Source organism: Lepeophtheirus salmonis, chromosome 13 (genome assembly GCF_016086655.4).
Source record: "Lepeophtheirus salmonis chromosome 13, UVic_Lsal_1.4, whole genome shotgun sequence".
NCBI classification, from domain to species: domain Eukaryota; kingdom Metazoa; phylum Arthropoda; class Copepoda; order Siphonostomatoida; family Caligidae; genus Lepeophtheirus; species Lepeophtheirus salmonis.
The window spans coordinates 41,928,792-41,943,172 of NC_052143.2; the positions used below are offsets into that span (position 1 = coordinate 41,928,792).

Here is a 14,381-nt window from a genome sequence, read left to right on the forward strand (position 1 = left end):
ATGAAGTTATGTTTTCTTTTGTGATCCATGGCTGCATGAATAAATTCATGATGAGGATATTTCATAAAAATATATTATATTCAATTAAACTCAGAAAAATTTAACTTAAAAGCACAATTAGTAGAATTATATTATTTACAAACTACATATCCTCGGGTTGAGTTTCAGCACTAATGAAAAACTGCATTTGATTTTCAAGTCGTGTAAAACGAAGAAATGGCCAATTTTAGCAGGACCTGCAATGGAATTTAAAACTTTTTTGACTTAATTGAGATTAACAAAATAAAACAACCAATAAGAGTAAGAATGGTTATTATATTTTTTTAATACATAAATAAAAGTGAATTATATGTACATAATACAACAAAAGATTATTTATAAAATCTAGAAAAATAATTAATAAGTAGTAGTAGTCATAGCATAAAGAAAGGACGCTCTGAGAATTATCCATACTATTTCATGCCCTTCCATAGCAAATCAAATATCTAGGCACTTAAGAATCGAATAATATCCGTAAAAAAATAAACATTAAAATATTATCAGACTATTAATAATAAATAATAATCAAATAGGCAGTTGGTTACATCAAAACCTCTTGGGGTTTACTTTCTTGTTAAGATGTTGGTCATATCATAATACAAATAAATAAATATTACTACAAAAGATTCATCAAAGGTGAGGAGATTGTATACTCATACTTATATCAAGGACTCGATGATATAAACTCTTCAAACATAGTGCTCCATTTTCTTCATCTTTCGATGAAGTAAACAAGACAGACACACACCAAAAATTTGAATTATACACACTCCTAATGACACGGCTCCAATGATGATCATGTGATCACTCGCAATTTTACCAATACGGTCAATACATCCTGAAAGGTTATTAAGATTTAAACAATTTTTATCTATCACGCCTCCACAGCTATATTTTATACCTGTATATCGAATATTTGAAGGATGATCCCGTACTCCACAAAAAGCACTTGGAGTCAAGCAGCAAGAGTCTGGAACTAAATTTTTTTGGCGAATATCCGTTTGATTCCACCATTCAGTTTTCTTCCAATCCTCAAATGAATCCACTCCGCAACATTTCATTCTGAAAGAATAAGAAATTAAATTTGTTGGGGGATGCTTGGATATTAAGTTTAAGGCTGGACTTGCTTGACGAGTCTCTCTTACCCCACTTGTAGTTGATCGATAGCTTTGGTAATAGAGTCTTCGTTTCCATATTCTCTTTGATACTTATCAAAGAGATTGACGCGCAGTTCTGAGTTGATATAATCCCGATAGCAATAGGCCAATGCACCAATGGCTGCTTCAGCTAGAATCATGATGACTAAGCAGATGGAGTAAATTAGCATGAGTCGAGGACTCCTTTTGCTGATACCACAGCATCCCATGATACTCAATACCAATACAAATAGCCCTGCAACATTCCCCATTTCATTAAATAAAGGCTCAATCCGTTCATGGATTCAAACTCTCTCTTACCCATGATAATTAAAGCGTAGGCGATAACATCGTAGAGTCCAGAGGTTAAAAGCACTAGACTCGGGTCTTTGACAATGATCGTCCATAGTCCCACGCCCGAGAGAGCTATCCCCGTTAGGAACAACAAAAAGTTGAATAAATGAGTAGAAAACCTGAGACAATCCTGGGAACAGCAAACACTTTCATCCTGTCTGGGCTTTCCATCACTTGGACTGTGATACGTATATTTTGACTTGTCGCCCATTCCTTGATATTTCAATGAATATATTATTATATATATGCTTTACGGATGATGAGAAGTTGAAAAAATGAGAAGGAGGTAGGAGGTCACTATATAAAAAAAGCGGGTAACGCTGCTTACTCGTCGGGGTCAATTGTAGGGGAGACATGTCGCACACATATTTTGAATATGAGCCTTGGTTTAAGTATGCATGTATACCTTAAGGAATGTCAAAAAAAAAAAAAAATTGAAAATGAACGTGGTACAGTCCCTTTAGTCATTCATAAAAGGAAAATCCCTTCATTATTTTTTTTATTGCTGGATATACTACAACAAAACCAATTTTATGTCTATCAAAAAAATGTTATATTAAAATTAGTTGGCAAAGATAGAATATGTAATAGTAGCATTCAATGTAATTTAAAATAGTGGATCTGCGATGCACTCTAAAAGGCTTATATTATAACTTATACACAATTTGAATAAACTGCCAAGAAGTATGGCTTAAATATCATATAACTTGTAAATTATTATTTGTAGATAAGAATGTTACCATCTCAAGCTGAATATCATTTACAAACAATTCATACATTGTTCCACTAATTGAAAATAAATAAATAAAATATTTTTTTTTTAAATATGAGGGAAATAGATAAACTATCACGGACTACCCTATAGGGATATAAAACATAGAACTAAATATAAATAGATGGGATGGAATTATTTTTTATAACAGACATGACACAATATCCACCAAGATAAAATAGTATTTGATCATAGAAATAATTACATTCATTGAAAAATTTGAATAATATTATATATGTCCTTAATAATATATTTAAAAATATGTACTGTTCCACTCTCTTGATAGAGTTATTGCCTGTTGAGCATAACAAAATCTATATCCCGCATTTTTGTATTGCTCATAGTACTCAAAACAATGTCAAAAAATACTATTAAATTATTAATACTCTGGTTTACTCATTATTTTTTGTACAAGAAGAAGAATTTCAATTTTGTACTTTGTACAAGCGATTGCTATGTGTCACATGACGATCGTTTCTGCCTATTACTCTTTATTCACATATTTTTTCCTTTTCTTATTTATATATATTATTATCTAATACTACTGGGACGATTTTTAGAAATAAAGAATTTTATTGTTAAAATAGTGATATCTCAATACAAGGGTGATATAAATATTAAAAAAAAAAGAAGATGATTGTATTGTAAAATTGGTACATAAAAGTAGATAATGAACATTGTTATAGATTAGGATGATAAATCGTTCCCCATGTCTAAGGATTTTTATAATTATGAATTCCAGGACCAAAACAGTTGGTTAAATTGGAACATACATTTAAAAATTGGCATAATCTTCGAAAAACCAGAATAGTTTTATTAAAAAAAAAAAAAAAAAAAATGGAGAATCAGAATTATAACTTATTCTTTAATTTCTTAATTTCCAATTATTATTAATACTTCTCTCAAAATACGTTCTCTTTTTTGAAAATCAAAATATGGTCAGTATAGACTCTACATCCAAATTTTTGAAACAATGTAAATTCTAATACATTTTTTAATTATAAGATAAGTTTTTTTTTAGAGTTCGAGGATTTATACTTGAAAATTAAAAATGGTATTTTTAGAAAATATAGTTTTTATTTTTGACAAAACACACAAAAAACGGACATTTCATGTGTTTAGATTTTTTTAAAGTTTTCAAACGCCCAGGACAGAGTGCAAAAAAAATAAAAAGAATCGGAGAGGACAGTTCACAATCCCACTAATAATAAAATCACATGCATAATTTTGAGAAATAATATTATAAATATTAAATATTATCTTCCCTGTCATACTTGAGGACGATATATTAGATTAAACACTTTGAATAAGTCTCCAAAACTGTCTGGACTTACTATATCATTGAACTTTTGAAGTCAATATTGAAGATTAAATCTGAGTGGTCCTATATATGAAGATCTTAACCATTTTTCATATCTATGAGTTCTAATCTAAATCTTTGTCAGTTATCAATAATATCTTAACAACTGCTTTAGTATTAATTAATAATTATCTTATCATAAAAGAATCAAGGAAAGATTTGAAAATAAAAGTATCTCAACCTATACATGTAGGATTATTCACAGTCTAATTCAGGGTTTCCTAACCTTTATTTTTTTATATATTACTACGTACCCCTAAATTTGTAAGACTAAAGAAGTACAAAAACAAATGTACATCTGCTCTTTTATTAAAATATTACTAAGCACTATTATAATGAAGTATCGAATAGAATACTACTATGTATAAATTAATAATATTTAATTAATTTTAAAAAGGGGGAAGAAATAATATGTCTGGGAGTACATCAAGGTTAATAGAAATACCATGTTAGACCATCATGTAATTGGGCTTGCTAGAATTTTCAATCTGATGTATTGTACCGACTGCTGGGCAAGACAAGCATAATATTTTGAGAAAACACGTAACCTCTCTTAGTCTATGACGTCACTATTGCTAGAATTTTCAATTTCATATATAGTACCAACTGTTGGGGAAGAAAAACAAATTTCGACAAAGCACACAAACACTCATCTACATGACGTCAATATTAAAAGCGTGGTGGAAGTCAAACATTAGTCGTACACGTATTATGACTTATGGTATCATAACCTTTTATTTCTATTAACCTTGGGAGTACATAACATATAAGTGGCAGTTGGCATAATTGACTTATTTAGCTAACTACCAGATAATTTTGGTTTTTTTCTGTTTCATTTTTGAGGAAAGGTTGAGTGATATAATAAAGGCATTTATGACACTCTTAAGAGGAATTGTATAAGTTTTCTGTACGTTTATTGGTTAAAATTTAAGAACATCCCCAACTTAGTAATTATTAAAGCTGAGACCAGTGTTCATTTTAATGCACTTGTATGATCCACAATTTAACTCTTATTAAACTGTGAAATTTCCGAACAAGTATTGAATAATAACTCCATAGTTAGAAGAATTGGTTAACTACCAGCTGATTTTGACCTTTTTTCTCTTTCTTTTCAAAAGTGCTTGGTATTCCTGCATTATTATAATATTCATTTAATTTTATAAATAAATTATTGAAACTTTCATTTATGTATATAAATATTTTATATTTATTTCACGTTAGGCTTTACTTATTTTTCGGTATTTCCATTTAAACCCCAAGAACTACTTTTTAAAAGGTGATATTGCCATCATAAGATGTTACATTTATTATTTTTTTTCTTCTTTTTTTTAGATAGAACTTCATTGTGAGCAAGAATCATCCGAACAATGTCCTCAAAGACCTGTGAATATAAAAAATTTTTAATTGGTAGAATGAAAATATTAAGACGGAGGTGCCTGCAGAGGGTGGGCTGGAGATCCCCCTCCCCCAAATAAGTAATTTTTGCTTTTTTCTAGATAAAATTATTATTATTATTTTTTTTTCAATAAATTTAATGTTTAAAATTTAATCAAATTTTAAAATATTTTTCCCAAAAGACTTAATTTTTTGGGATTTCCTCTCCAAAAATTAATTTTTTTTTAAACAACTGTGGATTTTTGAAATTTTTTCTAAAAAGATTAATTTTTTGTGAATAGCTGTGAATTTTTTTTCAAGACATTTCATTTTTTTGACCAATTGTGCAATTTTGAATTTTTTTTCCAAAAATTTAATTTTTCAATTTTTCCCCAAAAAGTTAATGTTTTAAATTTGATTAAATTTTACAATATTTTTTCCAAAAATTTTTATATTTTAAATTTTTGTCCCTAAAATGTAAATTTGAAATGTAATTTTTCAATTTTTTCCATAATTTTTTTTTTGTGAACAGGTGTAGATTTTTGACATTTTTAAAGAATAGTTGTGGATTTTTTTTTGAGCAACTGTGGAATTTTAATTTATTTTTCCAAAAAATTTAATTTTCAAATTTTTTTTCATAAAGTTTAAATTTTTCAATTTTTTTTCAAAAAAAATCTCATAAACCAAGCCCTCCCAAAATATAATCTAGCGGACGCCCCTGCAAAATCATTGGAAAAGTGGATAAATGTTTTTTTTCTTGCAACATCATAAGTTAAATCTATAAAGAGTAGTGATTGAAATTTCATTTCTATAACTGATCGAAATAGATGTATAGATACACACAGGACAACAATTATTCCTTGTATAATCGTCTCAAATATATTTTTATATGACTTTTTATTTATAATAATGAATTATTTCTACTAATGAAGCAAAGAGGTCAACATTGACAAACACTCTTGTCTTTTACATAATACATTCAAATAATAAACAAAATTTTTGTCGTGTAGTCACAGAATTGTATATACATTTTTTTAAAAGTTGAGACCAGTGTCAATTTTAAGGGAAGCAACTAACAGATAAAACAAACTTTTTTTAAACTACATAAAAAATATTAAAAAGTGTAAATAATGGCATTGAATTTGTTTTAAATCGATAAAAATAACAAACTTTTTGAAAAAAGTAATCATTTAATTATTTTTCAAAATATTTCGGAAATTATCAAGGAAGAAATATATCCGTGATAAAACCAAAATTCCTAGTCATTGTTCTGAAATGACCTTGCATTTTTTTCCTTGCTTCAAGCTTGGCTTAGAGTAAAACAAGGTCCAGGCTAAATAATCTAGCATTCACTACAACTAGAGACATTAATAAATTAAAATTATTTTTTGAATTCCTCTGCTTAATATAAAACAAAAATAAAGACCGTAACATTGTAAGAAGTATTCGTGTTGCATGGTTTAGAAACTTTTCAACAGGAGATAGAGTAGATTTGCCCAACCTTGCCCGGAACATTAAGAAATCAAGACTGAAAAATGCTACGAATGATTTTCGCTGTATGTTTAAAGGAGACTACCTATAAGGTTTAGAGAAGAAAAAACATTCAAGATAAACAATCTTTCACATTATTTTTAATTATCATCTTCAGACTTACATACTTTACATAAAAATTTATATAAAAACATCAACGATAACCCACATTCCTACACTAAGCCCATCAACTAATCTTTTTATTATATACAAATATCTTTGTACGGGAATTACGCGCAAAACCAGTTAATAAATTTTGATGCAATTTTTTATGTAAGTTATTAAGGCTCAATAGATGGCTTTTATAAGATTTTCTTTTGACTTTTAAGGCCATCATGGCCTTAAAAGCCCGTAAAATTCTAAGAATTATACTCTCTACATACATTGTGGTTTGTGGTATACCCAGTGTATTTTGTTGTCAGGTGTCGATTCCCTCCTATCTCCTGATATGTTATGGCTTCATTATGTAATCTTTTCAATAAATAAACAAAGTAATAAGTTATTTTATACTTATGCTCTGCTCTGTTTCTAAAAGAACAGGAATACAATTTGTTATTGATCCTTCGTCGTTTAAAAAATATATACATAGGCCATTTTATTATTTATATGAAGAAATTTTGGCTATCTTATAGAAATACAAATTTATAGCTACGCTTTTAATAGAATATTATTAAGTAATATTATAATAAAGTATACTGCGTATATTTTAATATTACAAAAATATATATAATTCATTTTAAAAAAGGGTGAGGAAGTATTATGACGGTGATGGTCTGGGAGTAATAAGAGATATATAGGAGTTGGTATGATTGACTTATTTGTCTAACTACTACTACGGCCTTTTTTTCTGTTTGTTTTTGGATGCAAGGTTGCGTGATATAATAAAAGTAACGACGTGACCAACTTGCAGAGAGAATAATTCTTAATACTTTACGGTCCTTATTTTGTTTTTTATATGAAGCAGAAGAGTTCAGAATTAATTTGAATTTCTTAATGTGCCAGGCAACTGCGAGCGAATCTACTCGAATTATAATTAAAAACAACCCCAAGTGACTTACCTTGATGATATTAATATCCTCTTTGGCGGATGTTTCTTCAAAGCATACGTTAGGTCCAAATTTATCCGCTAAACTCTGACCTTCCTCAAAGGATATTTTTCTTTTTGCGTTTAAATCGCACTTGTTGCCTATAATAATTGTTGGAGGTATTTCATCAAAGGTTTCTACTTCCTGAAATTTAAAAAAAAAAAGTGAGTTAAGCATAGGATGATAATTTTCAATGTAAATTGTTATATCTATACCCTAGATAGCTTTAAACAATTAATTAGCTCTGATATCTCCCGAAAAGAATCCCTGTTTGTAACATCATAAACAAAAAATAGACCGTCTGACGTCTTTAAGTATAAATCTCTCATGTTCTTGAATTCATCCTATAGGAATCAAGCATAGCATATAGTAATTTTAGTATGTCAAATTCAGAACTAACTAACCTGTCCGGCAGTATCCATAATTTCCAAGGGTCGTATGACTCCATCAACCATAAAGGATTTATTAATAAAAGAATCTAAAATGGTGGGGTTATAGAGCTCAAGGAACTGTTTGTTCTGGAAACGAAAAGTTAAACATGACTTCCCTACTCCTCCTCCACCAAAAATCCCTATTTTGTAGAAATGGATTTCGTTTCCCTCAGACTTTTGCGGAGTCTTCTTCTTACGTCTCATGATGTGATTTACTTTTTTGGACTATGGTAACTGAAAGGAATGAAGAAGCGTCCGGATGCACTCCTTATCACATTGACTCTAGCCATTATTCAATAAATAAGAAACAAAAAGCCGGATAGATGATAATAAAAATGTATATGGGTGTATGCAATTGTATATTCATAAAACATAATACATGTAAATAATATGTACATTACTATTTTAATACGTTTCTTGAAGAGAATTATATATTATTATGTATGTATATTAGCGGATCCTTAAACTACATTATATCTTAAATATTATAAATACATTTTGAAAGAAATCAAAGCTTTAACAAGATGAGCATACAAGAGAGCTAGGACTCTCATATTTTTTACGATCAAGCCGCAGAGTTGGAGCCTCATCCTCTGAGCCTTCTTCAAAGTTACTCTTTGACCGAAATTTGAAATAATCTTCATCATGTTGCTTAAGCATAACATCAACTAAAAACTTTACACTATCTTTTACCATTAAATCGTTTTTGGCGGAAGTCTCTGTCCATCCAATAAAGTCATGCTTTTTTGTAAAATTCCTCTATTTCCTCAATGGATACTTTTCTATCTCGAAGATCACACTAGATAGACAATATAGATTACCCTTCAATTTTCACGATAATTATGCTTAGTGGCGTCGCTAGCCTCTTTTTGGGGGTGCTTGATTCCCCCCTCTCAACAAGATCTGAAGCTTCCCCTCCCCCCTCCAAAAAAAGTTATATCATATTTATTTATTAGTTTTATCTTCAACAATTTTGCATTGATATTCACATTGCAAATATTTTTCATAGAAAATATATTAATACGAGAGTCGCTTGAAAAGTCCGTGCAAAGTCCAAGAGATGCCACTACTGACGTGTGTCCAAGTTATATTTAGTTAGTAACATCTCTTGGAAGAACACACAACAACTTTCAACCAGATCAGTTTATTTCTTTCTGTTTGGCATTCGTTTCAATCGAGGAATCGCCCGGGAAGATTAGGGCGACTGTCTTTTGGATTCGCAAGAAGTGCATATTATTAATCGTTATTGGAGCGTTTGAAAACCAAGCTGCAAGAAAAATGCAACGATTGACCCACAAAAAAATTATTTTCCATCATGACAATGCACCAACTCACAATTCAGCAGTTGTGGTCGCATAATTAATGAAGATAGGGTTCCAACTCGAGATGCCCATAGCACTAGCAATCCCACGCACCTTCATTCCTATGTAATCCATCAACATATCATGGATTTTATCAATGATTTCTGGAATAGTAACCTCAACAGGCCATCCAGAACGTTCAGCGTCACATATATCCACTCCCAAAATTTTCAAACCACTTATCAACTCTTTTAATCGAAGGTGCAGCGTTCTCATAATGTTTATCCAGCTTATTTAACGTCTCCTGAGGCATGTTGCCTTTCATGAAGTAACGTTTAATCAACACACGAAATTATTTTACGTCCATTTTTTGAAAATCACTCCACTTCCTCGATTCAAACGAATGCCAAACATACAGAAATAGACTGATCTGGGTGAAAGTTGGTGTATGTTCTTCCCAGAGATGCTACTAGCTAAACATAACTTAGATACGCCCCAGTAGGGCCATCTCTCTGACTTTGCATGGACTTTTCAAACGACCCTCATATTCCTTAAAGTAAATTAAAACAATTTTAAAAAAAGTTATAGAAAATAAAAAGCTGTATTCAAAACTGTTTTCATGATAATCAAGAATAAAATTACATTTATTGAAAAAAATACCAATTTTTAAAACTTTGATACCGTTGAGCTACCTCTAAACATTCCCCAATGTATTTTTTCTCAAAAGGAACAGATTTTGACCCGGCGACCCGGACATTTCAACAAAATGAAAAATAAGAAATACCCTACTGTATATACTATAAACCTATTGATATATGTAATTATATTACTGTGTTGATAATTTTTGGGGCTAAGCCCCCCTAATTGATGAAAGCTAGCAACGTCCCTGCTAATGCTACATGAATGGAGTATTAATACTTATTAAAGTAGGGGTTCTCAACTTAACCTGTAATTCCATTCGCCCGTTGTAAGAGAATCATTCCCTATCCAAGTAACACTTATACTTGCTTATAGAAACCTACAATTACTCTATCTTTATCCTTGACGTAAGCAATAATATCGAGAACCCCTCTATTAGAGGACATTATTACCTTATTCGCTAAAAGTAAGCAAGGAACAACGTTTCCATCTGGTCGAACACACTTCTTATCCAAATCCTTTTTCCAACGAGATGCATTTAAAAAGGAATTCCGGTTACTAAGATCAAACATGATGATACATCCCCTATACAGATGGATTAAAAATAAAAGATCGCCTCAGTCATTCACTTCTCTTTATACACACCGAGCATCTCGATAATACACTCGAGTCATCCACGTAAACCTTTCTTGACCTGCCACATCCCAAAGTTGAAGTTTAACAACTGTTTCATTATTAATCTTGAGTAGCTTTAAAGCAAAATCCACTCCCACAGTGCCTTTGTAGTCCGTTCGGAAAAGATTCGTTGTATATCGTTGGACAAAGGAAGTTTTTCCCACACCGGGATCACCAATCAATAATACTTTGAATAATCTTTCTTTAGGTATGGCTGGGTCTGTTTGAAAAGTGAAGAATTTTGAATATTTGTATATCCATTTTGATACATGAATGGCTATTGGCTAATAAAAAAATGCTTAAAAAACCCACTAAAACGAAGGGGCATCTAAACTATTTTCTGGGTGAGAGTGAAATAGGGCCTCCCTGCTGAATTTTTTAATACTAAAAAAGGGAAAAGATGAGTGTATTTAATGTGGTCCACTGTGGGAGAGTTTTGGGAACACGATGTACCCCATGATTCAAAAGTTTGTACATAAATAGATTTATATGATCTGTAAATTAATTTCAGAAATATTGAGGACACCTGAACATTGACTGGACCTACAAAATGTTATTTAGTCATATACCTATGAGTAGACCCAGGTGTGTTTTGAAGTGGCAAACCGGTAAACAACATTTTTGTTCTAGTTTTCTACAAAAAAAAAAGGTCACCTGCCAAAATTTAAAATTTTTTTTCAAAAAATTATTTTGTCTCTTCTACAAAATTAAGCCCATCTCAAAAAATAAAATCCATGTGGTTACCCCCTAAGGCCGCACTAGTAAAAAAACTACGAACATATACAATTCTTGCTATATCAGGGACATCTACATGGTTTTGAAAAAAAAATCTAAAAATAAAATTTTCAAACGTTAAATTTCTAATATTAAATTTGTTTTTTAAATTCAAAAATCTACAGTTATTTACAGAAACTAAATTTTAAATTTTTCTGAAAAAATTAAAAAAATCTATAGTTATTCACAAAAAAATTTTTTGAAACAAATTCAAATATTAATTTTTTTGCTATGCTGCATAATTTGCACAAATGATGAAAAAAAAATCTTGTAAAATGCAAAAATTCCTTAATTGTGGGGGGGGGTACAGCTTCCTTGAGGAAGCCCCTGTATATAGACTCTTGAGACCTATTAGACCAGTTGTTCTTAACCGAGATAGTGAAGGATGGGGAGCAATACTCCACACCAGAGGTCGAAATAACTTTTTTCTTAAGGTGGTGGTGGGTGGGGGGATGTTAGGGGTGTCAAGGTTTGATAAAACTATTAAATATTTAGACAATTTTTGATAGAATTATAACAAAATTTAATAGACTTATTTTTAATTTATAAAAACCCTATATTGACCTTTCCTTATCAAGACCTATTTTTTGAACGATCTTCTTTATAAAGACATATTTCTTCAAAGACTTTTTTGTTACGACAATGTTTTTTAAATTTTTTTTTACAATAATGAATTATTTCTCATGATGGCAAAAAAGTTTATATGTTGACGATATCATTTCATTTCTTGCCAACAAACTTACCTTCTTCACAAAATATTTCAAAATTAATGACAAAATTTCAATCTGGAGTGGGTTTTTACTTTCCCCCTGTTTTTAAATTTTATGCACTTTTCATAAAGTTTTAAACTAAAGTATGTAAAAGAAATTACCGATTTTTCTCTTTATCGACGCCATAACCATTGGAACTGGGCCTGACTTTCGTTGCTCCTTTTGACTGTTGATTTCCTCCATAGCCACTCCGGTAGGATTGTTGCTGTCTTCTTTGGGGGTGGAGTTTCTTCTATCCATCGACTGAAAGGAGAAAGGGATCTTTTTCTCGATTTTGGAGCCGGTAGAAAAGCTTTGAGTGTTTGACTCTGGTGGTGAATCAACAACAGATGGTAAGAAATGTAGAATTGAATTAATGAATCCTTTAATTAAACCTTGATATTTTGACGTGTCGTTGAGGCTCTCTTCTTTAAAAGTTGAGGCTGTTTCCGAAGGTTCAATAACGTTTGCTTGATTTGATAATATCGACGACTCTGGTGTCGTTGATACAGTTTCCGACCAATTAGTCCCCCAGCGGTAAGGATTAAAGCCCCTCCCAAAATTCCTCCTGTCACCACTGCGACCAAAATCATTTGAAGGTCGTGAATAGGGTTCTCTTCCTCCAAGATGATCAAAGTCTTCTATAATTATTCTTGGAATGGAAGGCGCCACATGAGAAGACGTTTCAGGTAGCCTCTAAACAAAACAAATGTAATTTTGTTTGAGCTGATAATATATGTATATGATTTATAAATAAATGATTTACTGTCTCTGTGTCATCAGATTCTTCTTTGGGTCCACCAAGAAAAGTAGTTGTTGAAGGGATCAATTCTTTTTTGAACAAATTGTTCAATTTGATGGGCTTACTAAAACTCGATTTTCGAGATAAAGGCTTCGAATAGTCAATTGGTTCCTCAGTTGAGAATTCGTCAGCACTTGACGTATTTTCTGAATCAAATATTAAAAAATAGTCAAAATCAATTCATTCTTTATAATACGAGGTTTATTTGATTTAAACTATGGATAATTATATTAGATTAATACTTTTCACAGAAATAATATATGTTTATAATCATTTTAAGATGAATGCAATGAAAATTTTGAAATCCAAATGAGTATAACTATGAAGAAAAATAATTTTTTCATACCTTTGTCTAGAAGTTCCTCTTTTTTGAAACTGAAGGAAGATTGTTTGATCTTCGAGAAATTTTTAAATCTGAACGCCTTTTTGAAACCAGATTTATTCTTTCTTAAAGTCTGATCATTCTCCAATCCGTCCTCCTCATCATACATACTGAGAATGACATTCACTTAATATCTAATGGAAATAATAAAACCTCAAATCTTCTACAACTGTTTTACCATGACTTAGAAATATTATACCTACTAAAAAGGAAAAAATAATTCCTTAATTCTAAATAAAATATTATACTTTGAAGGGGCTCATATCACAAAATATCCTTGATCCTTTATACTTATAAATTTTAAAGAAACTTATGTGTATACATATTAGATGACTAATGCTATTATTTTTAAATGTTCCTTTAATTGGTCAGTTGGTGTTCCACCGATTCAGTATAAATAAAATTTATAGTATTACATTTATTATATCCGACGACCTAGGAAGTGTCTTTAAAATCCATATGCATACATAAAGTATTACAGTATATTTCCTTTTCTAGGACCGACTGAGACGCGAACCTACCCACACTGAGTTTAAGAGAATAATTTATCTATTAAGCTAAATGGTTCCATATAATTCTATTATTTTTTATAATTTAATATTGTTGGGTGTATTATATGATATTAGAAGAGGTCTTCGAATCTCAGGATAGCGGTGTCGATGGATTTTGATCCCCATTGTGGACAAGCGGTTAACTACCGTAACTGGAGGGCTGGGGTGTATTATTTCATATTTGAAGAGGTTCTACTCAGGATATTGTTGGCGATAGGTTTTGATCCACCTGCATAACCTGTTGCCCTAGTTATATTTTTCAAAATAAAATGGAATCGCTTGTAACAATTTCTTATCATTAGACTTCGGATTTTGGAGGGATTTTTTTTTAGACAAAATACCAAATTGAGCTTTTTGAAGATAAAGAAAAATACATTTTTACAGGGATAATTTAAAGTAATCAGTGTTGTTTTATATTGAGGATAAT

The 14,381-nt window shown here is 30.6% G+C and overlaps 3 protein-coding genes and 1 long non-coding RNA gene across 5 annotated transcripts; all 4 read right to left on the reverse strand.

The window, feature by feature from the left end:
- Nucleotides 1-295: 295 nt before the first annotated feature.
- LOC121128057 (CD151 antigen) lies at nucleotides 296-2,569 on the reverse strand. The gene is made up of 4 exons (XM_040723627.2): nucleotides 1,497-2,569; nucleotides 1,185-1,431; nucleotides 941-1,101; nucleotides 296-877 (listed from the first exon to the last, which is right to left on the reverse strand). The coding sequence occupies exons 1-4, from the start codon at nucleotides 1,738-1,740 to the stop codon at nucleotides 729-731; spliced, it is 801 nt and encodes a 266-aa protein (XP_040579561.1). The 5' UTR covers nucleotides 1,741-2,569; the 3' UTR covers nucleotides 296-728.
- A 2,270-nt stretch (nucleotides 2,570-4,839) lies between these two features.
- LOC121128079 (ras-like protein RAS2) lies at nucleotides 4,840-8,360 on the reverse strand. Of its 2 annotated transcripts, XM_040723644.2 has the most exons (4): nucleotides 8,055-8,360; nucleotides 7,866-7,994; nucleotides 7,624-7,794; nucleotides 4,840-5,042 (listed from the first exon to the last, which is right to left on the reverse strand). In XM_040723644.2, the coding sequence occupies exons 1-4, from the start codon at nucleotides 8,283-8,285 to the stop codon at nucleotides 4,950-4,952; spliced, it is 624 nt and encodes a 207-aa protein (XP_040579578.1). In that variant the 5' UTR covers nucleotides 8,286-8,360; the 3' UTR covers nucleotides 4,840-4,949. The 2 variants fall into 2 exon arrangements, with proteins under 2 accessions (XP_040579578.1, XP_071748810.1); XM_071892709.1 differs by lacking the exon at nucleotides 4,840-5,042 and having other exon boundaries at nucleotides 7,282-7,794.
- LOC139906923 (uncharacterized) lies at nucleotides 6,263-7,053 on the reverse strand. The gene is made up of 3 exons (XR_011783131.1): nucleotides 6,949-7,053; nucleotides 6,462-6,573; nucleotides 6,263-6,393 (listed from the first exon to the last, which is right to left on the reverse strand). It is a non-coding gene; the product is annotated as an uncharacterized lncRNA (long non-coding RNA).
- A 61-nt stretch (nucleotides 8,361-8,421) lies between the features above and the next one.
- LOC121128078 (uncharacterized) lies at nucleotides 8,422-13,566 on the reverse strand. Its single transcript, XM_040723642.2, is given in 8 exon segments — nucleotides 8,422-8,837; nucleotides 8,839-8,880; nucleotides 10,474-10,606; nucleotides 10,667-10,916; nucleotides 12,342-12,548; nucleotides 12,615-12,915; nucleotides 12,986-13,167; nucleotides 13,368-13,566. Coding segments are annotated over 8 exon segments (1,500 nt in total). The 5' UTR covers nucleotides 13,513-13,566; the 3' UTR covers nucleotides 8,422-8,597.
- Between the last annotated feature and the right edge of the window lie 815 nt (nucleotides 13,567-14,381).

What these genes read in the sequence shown, in the direction of transcription:
- LOC121128057 (XM_040723627.2), bottom strand. Translation starts at nt 1,740, where the DNA reads ATGGGCGACAAGTCAAAATATACGTATCACAGTCCAAGTGATGGAAAG. An exon ending in ATCGATCAACTACAAGTGGG is followed by an intron (nt 1,102 to 1,184) that starts GTAAGAGAGACT and finishes TTATTCTTTCAG; the next exon opens with AATGAAATGTTGCGGAGTGG. An exon ending in TTCAAATATTCGATATACAG is followed by an intron (nt 878 to 940) that starts GTATAAAATATA and finishes ATAACCTTTCAG; the next exon opens with GATGTATTGACCGTATTGGT.
- LOC121128079 (XM_071892709.1), bottom strand. Translation starts at nt 8,285, where the DNA reads ATGAGACGTAAGAAGAAGACTCCGCAAAAGTCTGAGGGAAACGAAATC. An exon ending in TTATGGATACTGCCGGACAG is followed by an intron (nt 7,995 to 8,054) that starts GTTAGTTAGTTC and finishes TGATTCCTATAG; the next exon opens with GATGAATTCAAGAACATGAG. An exon ending in ATTGTTTAAAGCTATCTAGG is followed by an intron (nt 7,795 to 7,865) that starts GTATAGATATAA and finishes TTTAAATTTCAG; the next exon opens with GAAGTAGAAACCTTTGATGA.